At 36.5% G+C, this 20,362-nt stretch overlaps 2 protein-coding genes across 2 annotated transcripts in view; one reads left to right on the top strand and one right to left on the bottom strand.

The window, feature by feature from the left end:
- The window catches only part of FAM13C (family with sequence similarity 13 member C), a 152,917-nt gene extending 137,031 nt beyond the window's left edge, over positions 1–15,886 (top strand). The window contains exons 9-12 of the mRNA XM_056120455.1: positions 7,666–7,761; positions 8,562–8,761; positions 10,715–10,816; positions 14,316–15,886. Coding sequence (XP_055976430.1) covers positions 7,666–7,761; positions 8,562–8,761; positions 10,715–10,816; positions 14,316–14,439 — 522 coding nt within the window. The 3' untranslated portion in view covers positions 14,440–15,886. The remainder of the gene's footprint in view (positions 1–7,665; positions 7,762–8,561; positions 8,762–10,714; positions 10,817–14,315) is intronic.
- PHYHIPL (phytanoyl-CoA 2-hydroxylase interacting protein like) overlaps positions 15,872–20,362 on the bottom strand; it is a 37,306-nt gene continuing 32,815 nt past the window's right edge. Inside the window, exon 5 of the mRNA XM_056120456.1 lies at positions 15,872–16,946. Within this exon, the coding sequence (XP_055976431.1) occupies positions 16,412–16,946 (535 nt within the window). The 3' untranslated portion in view covers positions 15,872–16,411. The remainder of the gene's footprint in view (positions 16,947–20,362) is intronic.

Genomic DNA, 20,362 nt, shown 5'->3' with positions numbered 1-20,362 from the left:
CTTTGTCATTCTCGGAGAGCCCGGCACGCTACTGAGAGTATCTTGCCCACACGGCAAAGCCTGTCTAGCTCCCCATAATGTATTCGATATGCCAAACACAGTAACAAGTCTCACAATGTTACTGGGCCCACTCAAGCAAATAGATGAAAAATGGGAGGACAGTGATAGTGACTCATTAGGGAAACATGTTTGGATTGGTATATAAGATTTAAAGGACTTGGTGCTTGAATAAGTGACTATCTAACCATTGTCTTAATACTTGGCAAGCAAACTGATTCTTTAAGATACAACTTTATCTATTCCAGAGTAGCTAGTAATTCTTTGACCCTTAGTGAGTATATTATCACTTGAAATGATCTAATTTAGCAATAAATTGACTATTTAGTCAATTTACAAATAATCATCTAGGATTACTTACTGCTAAAAATGCATTAAATATTAAAACTTCTAAAATAAAAAAATATTTATTTTCTAGAGAAGCCTTTGAAAACTTTGCATTTGATATTTAGTCAGGATCCAGAGTTAAGCTAACAAATCTGACACATTATATTACAAGTTCAGATACTGTTGTGGAGTAATTTTCTTTTTCTTTCATCTATGGATGATGGTTAGAGATTATTGCATCGTGATTGCAGGGTATCTTCTGATCTTATTGTAGACCTAGTTCTGTTTTTTTCCCTTTGGATATTCTAAAGTGATATTGTACATGTATACATTTTATTGTCCTTTCTGTGATCTATCGCTAGAGTTGGATGCATAGCAAAAGTTACCAGGTAGATGAGCACTGAAAATTACTTCTGACCCTGCGTCAGCTATAATGGTCTTGAAAAAGAAAGCAGATTTTAAAGATATAATTATTTTAATCAATTATTTCAATAAAAACTAATACCTGATTAGTGAGTTTTTTATGTTGCATTGAGGAAAAAGGTTAGAAGTCAAGGGCCCTGAAGAAATGCCCCATTAATTTATGATAACTTGTTCTTTTAAAAAATAATTTGAATAGGTTGTACTTTTCCACATAGTTCAAAAAATAATATATTAAAAAGGGATCCTATTTGTAAGCTTCTGTTCTGAATTAGCACACACATCCCTAAGCTGGTCGCTGTTGTTAATTCTTTATGCTTTTGGAATGTCTATGAAAAGCATATACAAGAAAGAATCAATATATATTCTTAATTTGCCCCCATTATGAAACTGACAGTCTGTACAATTTTATGCCCGATTTTTCAGTTTTAGTAAAAGTAAAGGCCCGTTGATCGTCGATTTGCTCGAGTGGGCCCAGTAACGTCTCCATTGGAGACTTTGTTGTTACTGTGTTTGGCATATCGAATACTCTCGGTAGCTTGCCGGGCTCTCCGAGAGAGGCGGAGGAATCGAACTCGGGTCGGCCATGTTGGCCGCTTGTAAGGCAAACGCCCTACCCGCTGTGCTATCGCTCCATATTCTAGAAAAATTTCTGTATCAAAACAGAACTCAGTGTACTTAAGTTTCTTTAATAAACAGTGTTATTTTGTTAAAGTAATGTATAACATTGGTAGTAACCTCAGGTCAGTTTGTTTGAGAGCTTAAATATCATATAGCATATCTGATTCTGTTCTAGAGACATTTGTGTATGATAACTTAATAAAAATTATCCTATATCTGCATGTTAAAATCTGAGCATTAGAGATCACAAAAAGAGTACCATGTACAGTCTGAAAATGGTTATCTGAGCTCACATTCACTGGTTTCAAGACTAATATTGAGTCCCCAGGTTGGAAATCTAAATTCACCATTCTGTTATTGTATTATGTTCATTACTGAGTTTCCAAGTTGACTAACTTGTTAATTTAAATAGCATAGCTATTCTGCATAGTTTGTCTCTTTCTACTGGAGGCTGGAGATAGTTCGCAGGACTTTGAATCCCTAAGGATAAAGTTACGGATTTTCACCATTTACTGTATAGCGAGGTGGAAATCAATTTTACTGTCTTCAGGAAAAAAATTATTTATGGGAATGAGTGAAATAGTTTTATTTTAAATTTCTGTGGACCAATGACATGGAGAGAAAGGTGATACATGGGTGAAAGGTAAACTTTAGCTATGGTGTGATAGACTTTTTCCCATTCAGCTTCCTTAGTAGCACTGTCCTAGCACTGTCCTCTGTTGTTCATCGATTTGCTCAAGCGGGCCCAGGAACGTCCCCAATGTGAGACTTGTTGTTACTGTGTTTGGCATATCGAATACGTCATGGGCAGCTTGCCAGGCTTTGCCCAGAAACGTAAATATATTTTTGGCTCAACAGAGTATGTTTCTTGGAAAGTTAGCTTGCTTGGGGGCTATTTCAGAATTTGACAGCGCATCAGTAGTTTTTCTCTTTTTCTAATGGTAAATTTATCAAACTATTAGTAAATCAAAACGAATTATATGTTCAGTCTCCTCTTGCTCAATAGTTTCATTTATTTTGATGCCATAAAAATTGAGAAGCAGGGAGGAAGGATAATTGCCTTTTAAGGTTAATAAGCTTGATCACTTGACATCCCGTTACTCATTGATTTGCTCGAGCGGACACCAGTAACGTCTCATTCGTCCCCGTCGCGTGCTAGTGTAGCCCAATGGTGTCTGCTCGTTCTAGGAAAATGAAGAGCCTCAAACTGATCACTCAGGGTTTTGACGAAGAAGTCTGACCATCTCATAGGTGGGCGGCCATGCGATCTTTTGACATCCGGTGGAATCCAGTTGGTAATGGCTCTAGTCCAGTGGTCATCACCAAATCGCATTACATGGCCAGCCCATCTGATCTTTGACGCCTTGGCAAATGAGGCAGATCCCTGATTCTCAATCATTGACGGAGGTCAGAACTCCAGATTCCTTCTCTCACTTAAGTGTGATACTCCAAGCATAGCTCTTTTGATTCCTCTTTGGGAGACCTGAATAGCGTTCTCATCCTGTTTGCATAGGGCCCAGGTCTCTGAGGCATATGTTACTGCAGGAAGAACAGTGGAATCAAAGAGATGTGCCCAGAGCTGGAGGTTCTTCATCCTCTTAGATATTTCTTTGACGCTCTTGAAGGCATCCCAAGCCACTCTCTTCCTCCTGCACAACTCAGGTGCCAGGTCATTCGTCATGTTGACTTCTCAACCAAGGTACACATAACTGTTGCTTTCAGAGATGTTCGTTCTGTTGAGAGCAAATGGAATTTCAGGAACCAAACTGTTTCTCATAAACATTGTCTTTGTGAGATTTAGCTGTAGTCCGACCTTTCCACACTCACTGTCGAAGTCTACCGCTTGGTAATGTTTGGTGTTATTAGAATGATGTCATCAGCGAAGTGGAGGTGGTATAGTTGCCGACCGTCTATCTTCACTCCCATTACTTTCTCTTCCAGTTGTCGCATGACATTCTCGAGGGTGGCACTGAAGAGTTTCAGTGAAATGTATCACCCTGCCGAACCCCTCTCTTGACATGGATGATCACTTCCTTGTAGAATGGTGAGATCCTGGTAGTGAATCCATAATACAGCTCACGGAGGATCCTGATGTTTTGAGTTTGAACGCCCTGTTTGGCTAGGGCTTTGATGGCTGCTTCATTCTCAACAGAATCAAAGGCCTTCTTTAAATCAATGAATGTTAGACAGAGCAGCATCTTGAATACCCAAGAAATCTCAATGAGCTTGGTTACTGTGTGGATATGGTCGATCGTGCTGAATCCATTTTGGAACCTGATTTGCTCACATGGTTGTCCTTCATCTAGTGTTCTGCCAATTCTATTCAGGATGACTCACATGAACAGCTTGTAGGCGACAGACAACAAGCAGATCGGGACATAGTTGCCAATGTCGTAGATGTCTCCCTTCTTGTACAGTAGTACAGTCCTGCTGGTTTTCCATAGGGACGGAACATTCAGACAGATTGTGTGTCAAGAGCCGAGCCAGTGTATTGATGAGTACTGACGATAGGTTCTTCAGGTGTTCGGGTCTGACCTTGTCTGGGCCGGGTGCTGTTCATTTCTTTACTGATGCAATGGCATGTTGGATTTCAGAAGGGAGAACATTAGGAACGACATATCCATCCTGCGGAATTTGGTATGTGGGCAGTTGGATGTGGCTATCAAAAAGATCTGAGTAGAAGTCATGGAAAATCTCCATTGCGCTTCTGGAAGATGTGATAGATCCATCAGGATGTCGGAGGGCTCATCTTGGTCTTGTAGTTGGCAAAGGATGGGTGGGTGTTGTGAATGCTTTTCCCAGCTTCTGCCACATATGCAAGCACTGCTGCTCTTCTCTCTTTGAGGTCTTCCTTGATCACTTCTCTGCACTGCTTTGTGAGCTTGTATGTTTGCTTGCCGTTGCTTGAGGCTTGCGCCAAGCCACGTTGGCAAATGAGCTGAAGAGTTTTCGAAGACAGTCGTCTTGTTTGTGGCTATGTCTCTCTTAGTGTTCCTCACACAATCATGGAGGTACTTAACCATTCGATCGTATTCTTCGTCAATGTTGTCAATGACGGCATCTTCCCATGTTACTGCAGTAGTGCCAAAGAGCTCCCAGTTGGTGGTCGTCCTGGAAGTTCTCGTCTTAAACTTTGCAGCCCTTTCTCCTCACTCCGTGAAGTAGAATTTTGCATGGAGACGGTGGTCCGATCCCATTTGGAATTTTGGGACAACAGCGACATTGGTCAGGCAAAACCGTCTATTGAACATGATGTGGTTAGTTTCGTTGTGGAACTGTCCACCTGGGAGACTCCCATGTCCAACGTTTAGATTCGGCCTTCTGGAATTGTGAGTTACCATGGATGGTCTTGGTCAACATGATGACCTCATACAGTCTCTCACCCTGTTCGTTCCATTCTAGGCCATGGGTCCCAATGTGCTGTTCTTTGGCTGATCTTCTCGGTCCTATCTTGGCATTAAAATCAATGACAACGATCTTGTAGAAGATGTAGTCTTCTTTATAGAACTTCTCTAGCTCCACATAGAACTTCTCAATTTCTCCTTCATCATAATTGGATGTTGGTGCGTAGACAATGAAGATAGAAACTGCTGGCAGTGAGCCTCATCTATTCAACTGTAATAGTTCAATTTGGGTTGTTATATTATTATATTATAATATAATAATGAAATATTATTATATTATAATATAATATAAATAATCTTATTTACTTTTAACATTTGGCAGACCATTGAGGCTTGACTATTTCTCTCTGGCAATTTTGGGTTTCTCAACATGGTCCTTATTTCCTTAACTTGCATAAAAAAAAACCTAAAGTCATGTATGTGAAGTACCATAGATAGCCACCTAAGGCAAAATGAAGGCAGATGTATGTATGTATTTCAGAAACAGTGAGCCACTGAATTAAGAAGAAAAAGCTCTTAGCAGAATGTGGGCTGAGGAAGAGCAAACTCAAACCTATTTTGGCCCTCTCTTTATATTTGGGTACTTCTCCAGTAAGTCCTATCTCCCAATTCACTGAACTGACTTGGCAAGTTTCCTATAAAAGGTCTCTATAGGCTTGAGAACAGACAGTAGCTCCTGTAATACTATGAACATTAACCATGTTATAACATCTTTCTGGCAATCTGCCTTTCTGAGTCTGAAGATAATAAGCATCTAAGGAATTACAGTTTTGGCAGTCTCTTATCACCAGTAAGTCTCTTAAACTGACTATCTTTGGGGAATGCTCTGATAAAAAGTTATCACAGTGAAATATGATTGCATACACTGTACATGTACCGAGATTTTTGTAGAACATCTATGGAAGATTATTCTGTGAAACTAATTGCTATAATTTGTCTTTTTATAACATTCTATTAAGTATTGCTGTCATAGAATCCAAAGAATATACTAAAAAACAAATATCAAATTGCAATACACAGATGATAATAATGGTGAAATGTACCATTTTCTGAAGTTCTTTCTGTGGAATATACAGCCCAATAGAAACAGCATAAAAAGATCATTTAAGTGGTTTCTGAACTTATTAAAATTAAAATATAATGAATATAAATTTAATATATATAATTTAATATATAACATATGGGGCTGGAGCGATGGCACAGCGGGTAGGGCGTTTGCCTTGCATGCAGCCAACATGGCTGACCTAAGTTCAATTCCTCCGCCGCTCTCGGATAGCCCGGCAAGCTACAGAAAGTATCTCGCCCGTACAGCAGAGCCTGGCAAGCTACTTGTGATGTATTCGATATGCCAAACACAGTAATAACAAAGTCTCATGATGGGGATGTTACTGGGCCCGCTCGAGAAAATTGATGAAAAACGGGAGAACAGTGACAGTGATATATAACATATAAAATATTATATAATTAGCATATGATAATTATATTGAAAACCTTTTTCTCTATCACTGTTAAAATTCCATGGGCTACATTGAGGAGTCATAGCTCTTAGATTACTTTGCCAGTATGTTAAAGGCTTCTATAGAGGTGATTTTTCTACTGAAAATAAAAGAACCACACAGTATAGCTTGCAGAACCCACATAAAGATTATTAAAGCCAGTCTTTTTGTGTACAGATATGGATTTGTAGTGTGAAAGGCTTATGTTGTGTACTGTGAGAATGTGAAAAAATATTATATTCCCTTTATCTTCAAAAATTTCTGATTTACCTGGCAACAAAAGACTAAACATAAAAAAACAACTAAAGCCCATAGTGTGACTGGAAAACCAGTGAAAAAGGACATCAGTGTGCATCAGAATGGTTCACAGCTGGAGTGGAGGTAAGGTAGCATAATTATGAAGCTTAAGTAATAAAAAAGCTTGAGCCATTTTCTTTTCCCCCCAAGATTTGTTCTAGGGGATTTGATTGAGCCATACAGCTCATTTGTGCATTTGAATTTTGGTAAACTATTCCTGGATGGTTATTCTATGTGTTGTTTCTCTCATTCACCCAAATTGAATTAAGACAATTGAACTACAATGAGAAGGAAGTTCCATATACTAGCTATGTAGGAAATTAATATGGTTTACATAGTAGGGAGGTAAAACAAGGCAAGCAAACTTTAAATCATTTTGAATTGAGGAAGGGAGAGTACATAGGAAGGTAAATAACTGACAAAGAAAGAGTTACATTTTTATGTGTGATATGATCTGTTTGGAAACTGGAGATGGGTCATAAGACAGATATATCTACATATGAATACATATATATGTACACATATATACACACACAAACATATATTCTGAAATATTTTAGTCAGAAAAATTTTGAAACTATACCCTCCAAGAAAGAGGGTATTGTCTCATTGTCTTATCCAAAATAGTGTGTGAGCTAATCAGTAAATTAGTATACAATCCAAACATATATTGATGAAGAATTGCACAAGTTTGCTACCTGTGAATATCATCAGAAAAACACAGATGAAATACATGTTTTAGAAGAAAAAGCAATAGATCTTGGTGGCCCAGTGTTTTAAAAAATAAATTGAACAACAGATTTCATACCACTTATACATTACAGACTTGTTAGCTCTGAAAACATCTTCCTAAACTTGAACCTTATCCTTTATACATGTTGGCATGCCCTCTGTACAATATATTACAAATGACTCTCATTACTGCTGTTTTGGAATATAATAATCCCTTTCTTTGAAGAATCAGGACACTTTTTTGCCTCTGGAAAGTATACACATGTTTTTAGTCTTCTCTGAAAAAGGAGCATTAATTCCATGTTTTTCAGGTAACTAAGCAAGACAAAAACCTCATAAAGCCTCTTTATGACCGATACAGAATTATCAAGCAAATCTTGTCAACACCTTCTCTTATTCCAACAATTGTAAGTCAGGCTGTTTGTATTAACTAAAAAGTTTTTTGTTTTATATTGATTTTTTTTTACTTCTATAACTTTATGACAGACAAGAGCGATTTCCACTCTGAAACTTTCCCATAATTTGAGTCCAGTGAGTAAGGTGTTTACCTTGCATGTGGCTGACCCCACGTTCAACCCGACACCCTGTATGGTTCCCTGAGCCAGGCAGGAGTAATCCCTGAGCAGAGCCCTGAGTACTGTCTGCTAAGGCCCAAACAATACCAGCATGTACTAAGGAGGTATAATTTTAAATGGGGGTATAATTTTCATATTTCCTTGCAAAAATAATTTTCTTGTGATATTACCAGAATAAGATTAAGGAGAATCTTAACTTTGCTTTGACCAACTTCATAGAGTACTCCCATAAGCTTGTGAATTTTATGAATATTGTCTATATTTCAACATAGTCCAGTAATTTGGGCTATTTCCAGATAACAAAAGATGTTCATAGTCCATCTCATCTGCATCCAGCTAACTGCGGGAACTCATGTCTGGTTAAAAGAGCCGGTCAGTAGTGCAGTAAAATTTGGATCATATTCTGGATGGCTGTACTTTTTTGACCTAGCAAACAGATGAATTTTGTAAGCATTTTAGCCCAGTATGGGCTCATTAACTTCTGAGTGAAATTTTTTGCAACAAAGGATGTGATTAAAAATAATCACAGGGATCATTTACTGTTTTCACGATATCTGTTTATAGTTTTTCTTCCTGGTTTGATTTGTCAAGATACACTTACCATTTATGGTTTTAACTTTGCCTGTTACAAGCATGAAGAAGAAGACTCTGATGAAGATTGTCCACAAGGAAGCCAGCAATCTTCTTTGCCAGAGCAAACATGTCACCTTGCTGTTGGTGATCATCTTATCTACTCTAATGAGAGTGAACCTACTCGGGTATTGATACCAGATGAAAAGAAAGAAATCAAACAATCAACACTTTCCATGTCCAATTTACACGAGGCCACCATGTAAGTGTGGACTCTAAGGGTAGAATAACCTTTTAACTTCTGCTGAATCTGGGGTTTCTCAAGGATATGCCAAGCTCAAAAGAGTTACTAGACTTTCAAAAGATGCTACCCATCAAAAGTTGCTCTGAGAGCATATCTTGGTTGTCTTAGCTGGAAAATTGTAAATACAAAGCTATGAAGCACCAAAGCTCCTAATAAGATCCCAGTGATGCTATAAGTTCTGATCAGTCTTACAGAGTTGCATGGTCAAACTCAAGATTGTCAAACTTATTTGGCTTATGTTCCCTTTTCAGAAAAATAATTACTCAATACCCCTCTGGAAATTCCATCCTATAAGCACACAGAAAGTTCTCTGGGTTGTATGTGGCTACTACCACCATCCTGGATGGTCTGGTGTCCTCAGGGTTGAGGAATAATCTACACTTTGGCAGACTCTGGAACTCTTGGCAGAATACTGGACCTGAGGAACAGAAATTCTTTTATGGGTCAGCAGTTATTAAAATGACCTTTATTTTTACCGATTAGATAAGATCATTTCTCAAACTGGCAATTTACTTGGTCTTAAGTAAATTAGCTGTCATCTATTTCCTAATAGCTCCACTTGAATTTTCATGAATATGATCATTTTTCTTATCATTATACAGTAGCACGCATTCCTCTTATATAGCATTCTTTGGTTTATATATCCAGGCCAGGACATAAAATTTTCTTTAACATAAATTATAGGGATAAGTATGCCCCCAAGTTACAAATAGAATCCTTACAAATATGATGAGACCAAACATGACTAAGTTGTTAATTGAGCTTTTAATGTGCTTCTAGAATTGTTATGTCAAGTACAGATCACAGAAGAGTGACCTATTTTATTTGCTTTTTGGGTCACACCTGGCGATGCACAGGGGTTGCTCCTGGATCATGCACTCAGGAATTACTCCTGATAGTGCTCGGGGGACCATATGGGATGCTGGGAATCAAATCGAACTCGGCCACGTGCAAGGGACATGCCCTACCTGCTGTGCTATCGCTTCAGCCCTGAGTGACCTATTGTAAAGTACAAAATTAATCTTCCATCCATCCTACTTCCTCTCCCTTCTTTTTTCTTCCCTTTCTCCATCCCATTTGTTAATATATTAGTTGATTCCTTTCGGAAGTTATACTTTAATGTTGATTTTTTTAAAGTAACGGAATTTTTAAAATGTCAGTATCTAATATCAAGAAACTCAAGAAGTCTCTAAAACTATAAACAAGTCCCACAGATAAAAATTCCTGCTAAAGGGCCAGAGTGATAGGACAGTAGGTAGGGTGCTTACATAGCACATGGCTGACCTGGGTTTCATCCCTGGCACCTGTGGTCCCTGAGTACTGCCAAGAGTGATCCCTGAACACAGAGTCAGGAGTAGGACCTAAGCACTAGGTGTGTGCTTCCCCCCCCCAAAAATCTGCTCAAATGGCCGGAGCCCATGCTTTGCATGTGGAAAGCCCAATTTGATTCCCAGGACTGCAATCTCTTAAGAACCACCGGGTGTGGCCCCTTCCCTCCAATCAAAGAATAAAAAATAAGTAAAAAGAAATTCTTATCTAATTTGAATTACTTTTCTCTATTGTCTTCGCAGAATAAAGTGTGTACTATTTTTAACTATAGCTTTCTCTCAGATATATGTTTCATTTCCAAGGATTTTGCTATTCCTGATATGCTCTAAAGGACAGCATTTTCTTTAAGATCTATTGTGCACTTTTATTTAATCTGTCAGCAAATACTGAGGAGTATTCATTCAAAGAGTATTTCCCCCTCACCCATTCACTTGTTCTTTACCATCATCACTTTTTATAATGTAGTTAGTCAGCGTGCCTCTCCTCAGTCCCTGGACAGGCAGAAAACTGCTGAAAGACAAATCTGCTCCATTTCTCAGGCCAAAGCCAAGTAATGAAGCACCTATGTTTCACTTGGTATAGGCCTGTACTTCTTGACCATCTCCGAGAAACTAGGGCTGACAAGAAGAGACTTCGGAAAGCCTTAAGAGAATTTGAAGAACAGTTTTTTAAACAAACAGGAAGGTAAGTATTATCAGCTATATTTCTTAGACTAACACCTCTTAGGGAACTGTTTTTAAGATTAGCTACAGTTTGTGTAGGAACAGTCACTTTATACATATACAAATGATTTCCATACTGACTTTGACCCAGGATTTCCTAGCAGGATTTCCTGATATTTGGACAGTACTACCATTACAAATGCTTTGTGAAAAGCTATGCTCTCAAATATGACATCAGGCTTTAAAAATAATAAAAGGTGAACTCCCCCAAATCCCTGATTTTATTCACAAAAAACTGGTAACTATGGAGTTTATCTAGACCTTTAGAATCTGTTCATGAGCCATGTAATTTCTTTGCTCTTGGCTACTTTGTTCCACAATATATCCTCCATTTTAATATTGCTTCCTTTGCTTTAAATATAACCTTTAAACTTCAGGATCTACCTGTACTTATTTTAGGAGTTGGTCAAAAGTTCATGTTTTATTGCATGGTCCTCTATTTTTCACAAGATCTCATTATGAAATTCAATCCAGTTTTTCCTAATTTTTATCATCAAAAATATATAAATATTTCAGATTACATATATCACAATCAAGAGACATTTTATTGATCTACTTCTAGAAGATAGGCAAAAATCACTCACATATCCTACAATTTTCATGTTTGTAAGGATTAAATAACAACTTCTTGTGATACCTTAGGAAATTATGACTATTGAAGGAGCAGTATATCAGCATTAAAAATAACAAAGGACACAACTTTTCTAAAGTAACAACATTATTACTTGGCAGAGAGTGGAGTCAGTGCTATACTGGCTCCTTAGTATTTTTCTCACCTGGATATCTACCTTTCCCCAAATACTTTCATGTCAGCAGTGTGAGGGTCACCCTGGTAAAAAGAGATTATTATTATAAAAACACTTAAAAGCTTAGGCTACTCACCTTTTATTAGAGATGTTTCATTTCAGTACTTTTGGACTGTTTGAATAGTACTAGTCTTAAGTTATAAATGTTTTGTGTTCACTAATACAGATGTAAGCCATTTAAGTTTTTACCTGGATTTTTACTTTCTAATTATTATGTGAGTCCAATCTATTTACCTTTTTGCTAATGTATCTGATTTCATGAAAAATTCTGTGTGGTAATTACATTGAGGGTGTTAAAATATTTGTATTCCTCTCTTTTCCATCTTTTTCTTATATAAAAATTGCATGCAACTTTACATTTTATTTTTACTTATTTAAACCCACAGGCGCTTTGAGGTTGGAGCAATTGTACAGGTGGTAGGGCATCATCCTTGCACACAGATGACCCAGGTTTGATCCCAGGTACCCCATGATATCTTGAGCCTGCCAGGAGTGATCCCTGAGTGCAAGGCCAGGAGTAAAGCCCTAAGCACTTCTGGGTGTTACTCCAAAACAAAACTAAAAAAAAGCCCCCCCCCAAAAAAAATCAAGAAGTTTTAAGAATTGATGAACATCCCAGTGTAATAGTAGTTCTGCCTACCAAATCTGAAATGGTACTCAGCATGACTTTTAACATACAGGAAAACTAGTTATTTTCTAGACATAATAATCTATTGCACCCTTGAGTCTTGAATCCACTTCAGATATGCCTGTATTTGATTACTGTTATGTTCCCTCTTGTGGTAGTATATCTCAAATTCAAAAGTGGTGATGACTGAAATAAGCTTAATGACTAGGAAAATCATAACTTAATCCTATTTTCCTAATCTTATTATAGTTTATTGGTAATACAGAACTTTCATAAGGTAAAATATTCATGAGATTATATCACTAAAAATTTTAAGGCACCGTAAATGTTCATGGTAATATTTCTGATACACAAAGCATGATAATCATAGAGATATATTGTTATCACAACCATAAGCCAGTGCGTGCTAAAAGTTAACACCTTTTGTATAATGGGAAAACTGTGCCAGGACATTCTTAGCAAAAAGTTTCATTTTGGCCAGCATATTCCTAAGGTAAAGTTATATTTTAGATAATTACTATCTCCTTATGAATTAGAACATTTCTTAACTTAGATCTGCTTACACCAATTAAGGCACTAGACAAGCACAGGTATAAGTTTTTAGAAGCAAATTTAGATAACTTTTAATTTTGTCATTATTATTTATGAAATATTTAAGAGTAACTGTCTATAGATTTGTGTTATGTTCTGAGTTTTGTAGAAAGTACAGGACAGTGTACATCTGTGTTATACAAGTAGACCACTGCATTCTTAGTATCTTTATTGATTAGCTTGTGTAATTTTAAGAGATGTTTCCTTTTTTGTACTGGGAAAATAGAAGAAAAATACAGATAAAATATTACATGTTTGCCATTTACTCATTTTCAGTCTTGCTAATGTGTATGAGACTAGTTATATTTGTAGTCAGTAACAATTGTGGGGACTTCATCTGTGTCTTCTACTACTAGCATTTCCATATCATGGGTGGAAATATTCTAAAAGATAATTGACCATTTTATCAACCAATAAGACAATAACCTCCGTAGAACCTAAAGTAGTAGGTTTTCCTTCAGTGGGAAGGAAAATGTTTTTAATTCCAGATATTACATAATCATTTTCAAAGTATTGAGAAGAACGTGTAGTGGTTATATGCATCTGTATAAAAATGTATGCATTGTTTTATGTATTTCATTTCATTTCATTTCATCATCCTGTTATTCGTCGATTGCCTCGAGCAGGCCCCAGTAACGTCTCTTTCATCCTAGCCCTGAGATTATATTCAAGGCTCTTTAGGAGAATGAGACCCATCATTGTTACTGGTATTTGGCATATTTGGTACGCCACGGGGAGTTTGCCAGACTCTGCCCTGTGGGCAGGCTACATTCGATAGCCTGCAAGTTTGTGCAAAGTAGGAATAAGACAATAAGATGTCATAAAAAAAAGTTCTGTCAAGATGTCGCGCGGCCGCGAATGCGGCCGCGGTTCCGGGATCTGTATTTTATGTATACTCCTAGTAAAATTAAAATGCAAAAAGGGCATTGCAATTTAGATTCACAAATTACTTCAAAGAACTTCTCAGTGATTCCACTGCACATTAGCAGGTACTTGTGTTACAATTACAAGAAAATTTGAAAATATTTCATATTGTGAGGTAGTCATTTATGATTGTTCTAACAATAATCATAAATTTATAAGTGATTTGATATTTTAAGAGTTTTAGGCTGACTTGTATAAATGCAAAACATTATACATATGCAAAAAATAAGACAGTGTCTAGAATGTGTTGGGGGTGTTCCCTAACCCACACTCCCATCATTTTACTTGACCTCCAGTATATACATATATACCCATACACTTTCAGATCACATTGCTATAAAACATCTATGACAATAAACTTTTTAAAGGCGATGGGAGTAAGTAAAGATGAAGGGAAGATAAGATGCAAACATTAAGTGGAAACTGCTATCCAGTATTTTCTCATGCAAGAATTTTAAAATGATTTTTAATTGTTTTTATTGTTAACTAATACACGATTTTCTGCTTTGCAGAAGTCCACAAAAGGAAGATAGAATACCAATGGCAGATGAGTACTATGAATACAAGCACATAAAGGCCAAACTGAGACTTTTAGAGGTCCTCATCAGCAAGCAAGACGTGGCCAAAACTATTTGAGGTTTAAGAAATGTTTGTGATTACCTTAACCCAAGAAAAACTTAAGTTGATTTTCCTCTGCTAATCTTGCTATGTGGTTTCAACATATGGAAAACTGAAGCACTTTAATGGAAGTATTGTTTTTGAGAAAGTATGACAACTATAATTAAAAATGAGAAGGAATTTGAATGAGGGGATATACCACAAATAACATAATTGGAGGGAGTCAGTTCCTTTGTGTCAAGGAGAGAAAACCCAGTCTCTCTAATTATTTAATGTCCAATATTTTCTCAAATTTAAATGACATGTAACATCCAGCTTTTCAATAGCCCACTTGTTAGGGAAGTAGGGAAATATCTTCTAGTGTCCAAAGATGGCTTATGTTGATACATAGGAATATGATTTTTAAAATATCAGTAAGAAGAGGCAAACTCTAATTTTTATGTGTGAAGGAATATATCTAATAAGAAAGTAGTTTGTTGGAAATGTCTAATAGAGTTTTAAGTGATTAAAAAATAAACTACCTTGTCCCTTAAGTCTAATAGATCTTTAGTATCCTAAAACACTCTAGAATATGTCACTGCTAATTTTTTATTTCTACATAAAAATAGCAATTATTTTCTGTTATCTGAAAATTTACATTTCTGATTACCAAAGTTAATTCTGAGAGCATGTACTTTGTGAATTATCTTTGTCTATAACTGAGAGTTGTTTATATTAAAATAAAATTGTATTAAAATTTAAAAATAGGTATTTTGGATAGAGACTTGTCTGTAGTAAATAATGTGATCATAGGTATGACTGCTAATTTTTGTTTACTATATCTTAAAGTATATGACTATTTTTCCATTGGGAATACACATTTTTCTTAATGTTCCAAGGTCTCTACTTTGTAAGGTCTAAAAGATTTCTCATGAGCCGTAGCTTCATTCTGTATGAAAGGTTTGAAAATTGTCATGATACCTTTAAGAAGCTAGAATATTTTATTCACTTCATCAGATTTAGTGTATATTGTTTTGTTATGTTCTACTGAAACACATTAATTTTACTTTTGTAAAAATTAGTAAATGATTGACATTTTTTTCTTGTACCAACCATGTTTGTACTTATATTTTTCTGTAATGTTTAAGCATGAAGTTGAAGAAATTCACATGTTCATATAGTTTGGATAGAAAGAATAATGATTATTTCAGAAGCAGATTATTTCAGAGGCTTAATGTTTCTCTGTATTAGCTGGTATTTTATAACTTTTATGAATCAGAATATTGTCCTTCGTAAAGCTGTTTAATTGAAGTCAACTACTTGTAACAGGACAGATATACAACTATTTGAGGTTTACAAACTACATCTTTGATAAGGGAAACTTGTTTCATGACATGTATACAATTGCTATTAAAATGTAACTATATATTCTATTTGACTGTAAATATTTTATACAACAATACAAATAAAATATTTTTCTATTATATTTATTATGTTGAAACACAGCAGTTGTCTCCTGTTAGCTAATATAAATAACATAAATAACACAGTCAAACAACAGGTTGGAAGTGCTGGCGATTCTAGTCTTCAAGATTCAACTCATGCTGCAATTATACCCTTTCATGCGATTTGGAGTTATCTCAATATTTTTTCAGTAGATTAAAATGAATGCATATTTAAACACCATCGATAAGTCATTATTTTGTATTTTGCTAAAGCGATTTATATCATTGTTTTGTTATGTTTGGCAAAACGGAAAAATAAAAACATTGCAGCATCTAGGCAATAAAAAATCAAAAGGAGAACTTAGAATATCTCATCAGTGAAAGTAGGAAAGGTAGGGCATAGAAACACTGAAACAGCTCTGAATGAAATGTGGAAAGTGGCAGTTTGCTTTTGGTGGTAGCGGCATGTGCATGCTTTAATGAAAACATCTGGTGATGATGAAAATGGCTAACAAAGAATCAATCTTCCTAAGGGGAAAAAAGGGACCAAATAAGGAAAGTGGGCTTTAACGTCCAACACTGATATTACAAGTTTTGCAGCTGGGATCTTTCTTTGCGTTTGCGGTAGACAAACTCATGAGCTGATGACCAGTGATTTCTGCCACGGTGCCCAGAGAAAGATCCACAGGGTCAGTGTAAATAACTTCTAAAATGACATCCTGGGCATGGTGGTAAACCAGTACCCCGTCTTCTTCTGTGCAGGTCAAAAATTTATTATCCTTGGAATTTAGCTGAGGAAGGCGCAGCTTACAAAATTCGTCTCCTGGTGATCCCACAGGGGCAATAACAAGAATCACATAATGATAAGCAGTGTACATACAATAGAAGTCCCCAAAGTATAAGTTAGTATTTGGGTTAAAAAGTCTTTCTGCTGTAATCTCAAACCTGTATCTTCCATAAGGTGAATCCTGGGGTGGCTTCCCAGTATTGAATTCAGTGCTGCAACTGAAAAAGATGCCTTCTAATTTTCCACTGATAGGAGAACCATGGCTACCACTATTATCTTTGACAGAAGGCTGCATTGCATTTCCATGATGTTCTCTGCAAAGAAGGGGAGTGTCATTCTTTGGTACATCATGATTAAAGCACTAATTTATGTATTTATCGCTAAGTCTGAAGGTTAACTGTCTAATATTAAAAACCAAAATGCTTTGCCTTCTTATCAAATAAAGGGGAACACATCTTTTGACACTGCCTAATGACAGCTAAATTATAGCCTTGACCCTTAGGTTTGGCTGTTACAGCTATCTCCTTAATCTGCCAGTATGCCCCATATATTGAACCGTTTTTACATTTGAGGAATGAATCACACTGGATCATGGCATATGATCCTTTAAAAGTATTGCTGGATTTGGTTTCGGGGGCTGGACTGACAGCACAGCGGGTAGGGCATTTGCTTGCATGCGGCTGACCTGGGTTCTATTCCTCCGCCCCTCTCGGAGAGCCCGGCAAGCTATGGAGAGGATCTCGCCCGCACGGCAAAGCCTGGCAAGCTGACCGTGACCTATTCGATATGCCAAACACAGTAACAAGTCTCACAGTGGAGATGTTACTGGGCCTGCTCGAGCAAATCGATGAACGGGAGGACAGTGCAGTGCTACTGAGATCTTTGCATATAGATCTGTCAGGAACACTGGTCTATAATTTGCATTCTTACTCTTCCTTGGTCCTTTAATACTAATGTGGAAGCTCTCTTTTACCACTTGTAAATATTGTGCCATTTTTGTCTGGTCTACAAAGTCTTTCAATTGTTTTTATTTTTCTTCTATGAATAAGGCACTCTTTTGCTCCTGACTTCAGTTTTCAGGGGTTTCTGCAGTGTCTTAGCATGTGTATTTTTAAAATAGTATTTTTTTATAACTCCCTCACCCCACTGTTCTCTGCCACAGATTTGCAGTTAGAAACCAGGCATTTGTTTTCTTTCCCCTTTCATATAGTGAAATCACTTGGTATTTATCTTTCTCATTATGATTTGGCATAATACTCTCCAGTTCAATCTATGTTTTCACTCATCTGACTTTGGACACAAGTTATTTACATATCTTGGGTAGCTCAATAATGCCTCAGTAAACATAGGGGTACATGTATCTTTTAAAATTGGTGTCAGTGCCAGACACTGTACAAGGGTTAAGGTCCTTGTTTTGTATGCTACTGACCCTGGTGGTTTTATTTTTTTTGGCTTTTGGGGGGGCGGTTGGGCTTCAAACCCTGGCTCTCTGACTCTGAAATTACCCCTGGCAGTGCTTAGGGGACCAATTTTTGGGGGGCTTCCCAAGCGGTGCTCAGAACAGGGGCCCCCTGAGTAATTCTCAGTGCTTCAGCTCTGTTGCTGGGCAGTATCCTGGTAACCCTGGGGTTGCTTTGAAGGCAGGGAGGGGGGCTAGGGTTATAACTGTGGATGCTTGGAATCCCCTAGGGCATCCAGTGGTTCTTTTGGGACCTGAATAAGCAAGGTTCCTTCCCATTCAAGCATTCTCAGTAACAATGTGACATTTTAAGTAAATTATGTAAATAGAAGGTAAAGTTCACTATTTTTAAGTAAAGCTTTTGTAAGAAGCAGCTTTGAAAGAGCAAAACAATGTGTCCATCCCTGAGCTCTATATTCAGGGATCACATGGGGTGGGCTCAGGGGACCATCCTGGGTTCCAGGGATAGAACCTAGGTCAGTCACATGCAAGGAAAGCAACTGACCTGCTATACCATCCCTCCAGCCCCAGTAAATACATCTCTCACACTAAGATACTGGAAACAGTCACAGGATATATACTATATATATATATATATATATGTATATATAATATATATAATCTTTTATAGGTAGCCTAATTGACATAATTATATACGATATAAAATTATCCTACATGAAGTACAAATGTAATAATTTTTTATTTTCCAGACTCTTGGTCTTTGTCTTATATCCTTCTTAGAAGAACTTTTGGAAATAGGTAAAGCAATTTTTGAAATATCTAAGTACCCGAAAATACATCAGTTTCCCCACCAAAGACAAAAAAAAAAAAGATGAAATACTGACCTCCAGTGGTCACTGAAATATTTGCTATATTGCAAATATCCCGTGAATCAAAATCTAGTACTAAAACAAAAGTATGTATGCATTCTATCAGTGTTCATCTTAAAAAAAAATTCTTAGTACTTAAAATACTTGAATTTTACAATATTTTTCATTTTAAAAAATATTAAAGTATTATTGTATAATTATACAAATCTATACATATAGATTTTGGTTATGCATTCCTGTTAATTAATATGTGTGTCCCCTTTCTTCTAAAAGTTACCCACTCTGCCTTTAGCCCTGTGGCCTATTCACTTCATTTCTGGTAACCAGTAAATAGTCATACCATGAAAAATTCATTTAGTTCACCTATTTTCTCCAAGTACCACATACGAGTGAAATCAAATATCACTAAAAAAAAAATACTGGATTTTTTTTGTTTTTAAATGTTGTGCTTAACAAATATGAGAATACATTTTAGGATAGTTATTCCCACTCAACACTTAACAGATAACGTATTTGTAACTCCAGTCTTTCTAAATTAGGGTAATGGCATTCACCAGGAATTAAATATAATTAAGAGTAAACAATTCACCAGCTTAAAATAATTATAGATTAAACTATACATTTATAAGATACTCAAATATGTGGGAGGAATAATTTTGCAACAAAAATATATAAGATGTCATAATAAAAGTATTTCAAATGAGGAAACCAAATGCTAAATTTGGTTTTTTTTTTAACATTTTTCTTTGCATTTTCCCAGCTGGTAGCAGAGTTAAATTCTAAACCAAGATAAAAAGACAGTATTGCAAATCACAATGCCTCAAAGGAAAAAAATTAAAAAATTGTGTGCAGGCTGGGTGGTGGGAGAGAAACTGGGGACACTGGTGGAGGGCGTGGGAATCGATGAAAGGATTGATACCTAAACATCATACACCTGAAATTCAAACAAGAAGCTCTGTAACTCTGCAATTCATAGCTATTCAATAAATTTAAGAAAAACTGAAAAACAAAACTAGAGAGATACTGGGGCCAGAGCAAAAAAGCAAGTATGGCACTGGCCTTGCAGGCAACCGACCTGGGTTCAACTCCTGAGTACACCAAGTTGAATGCAAAGCCAGAAGCCAGCACTGAGCACCACTGGTTGTGTCCCAAACCAACCCCAGTGACAACAAAAAGAAAAACTATAGAGATATAAAACAAACCAAAAACAAGTTTCTTACTTTTTTTTTCATGTACAATCTTACCAGTTGAAGAATCTTTTAGAGTTTGCAGTGATAAGGAGGCATTTACAATGATAAATTACAGGGATTAGCATAAAATGATAAATTATGGGGATTAGCATATATATGCTTTAAAACTATATATATGTATATATAGTAGTAAATATTTTAAAAGCCTCTGTGCTACTTTAAAACACACCTGTTTAGTTTCCTGCAAGTTT

This window comes from Sorex fumeus, unplaced genomic scaffold (genome assembly GCF_029834395.1).
Source record: "Sorex fumeus unplaced genomic scaffold, SorFum_2.1 ptg000043l, whole genome shotgun sequence".
In the NCBI taxonomy this organism is placed as follows: Eukaryota; Metazoa; Chordata; class Mammalia; order Eulipotyphla; family Soricidae; genus Sorex; species Sorex fumeus.
Note: the sequence above shows the minus strand (reverse complement) of the source record. Positions and strands in the feature narration are given on the sequence as shown.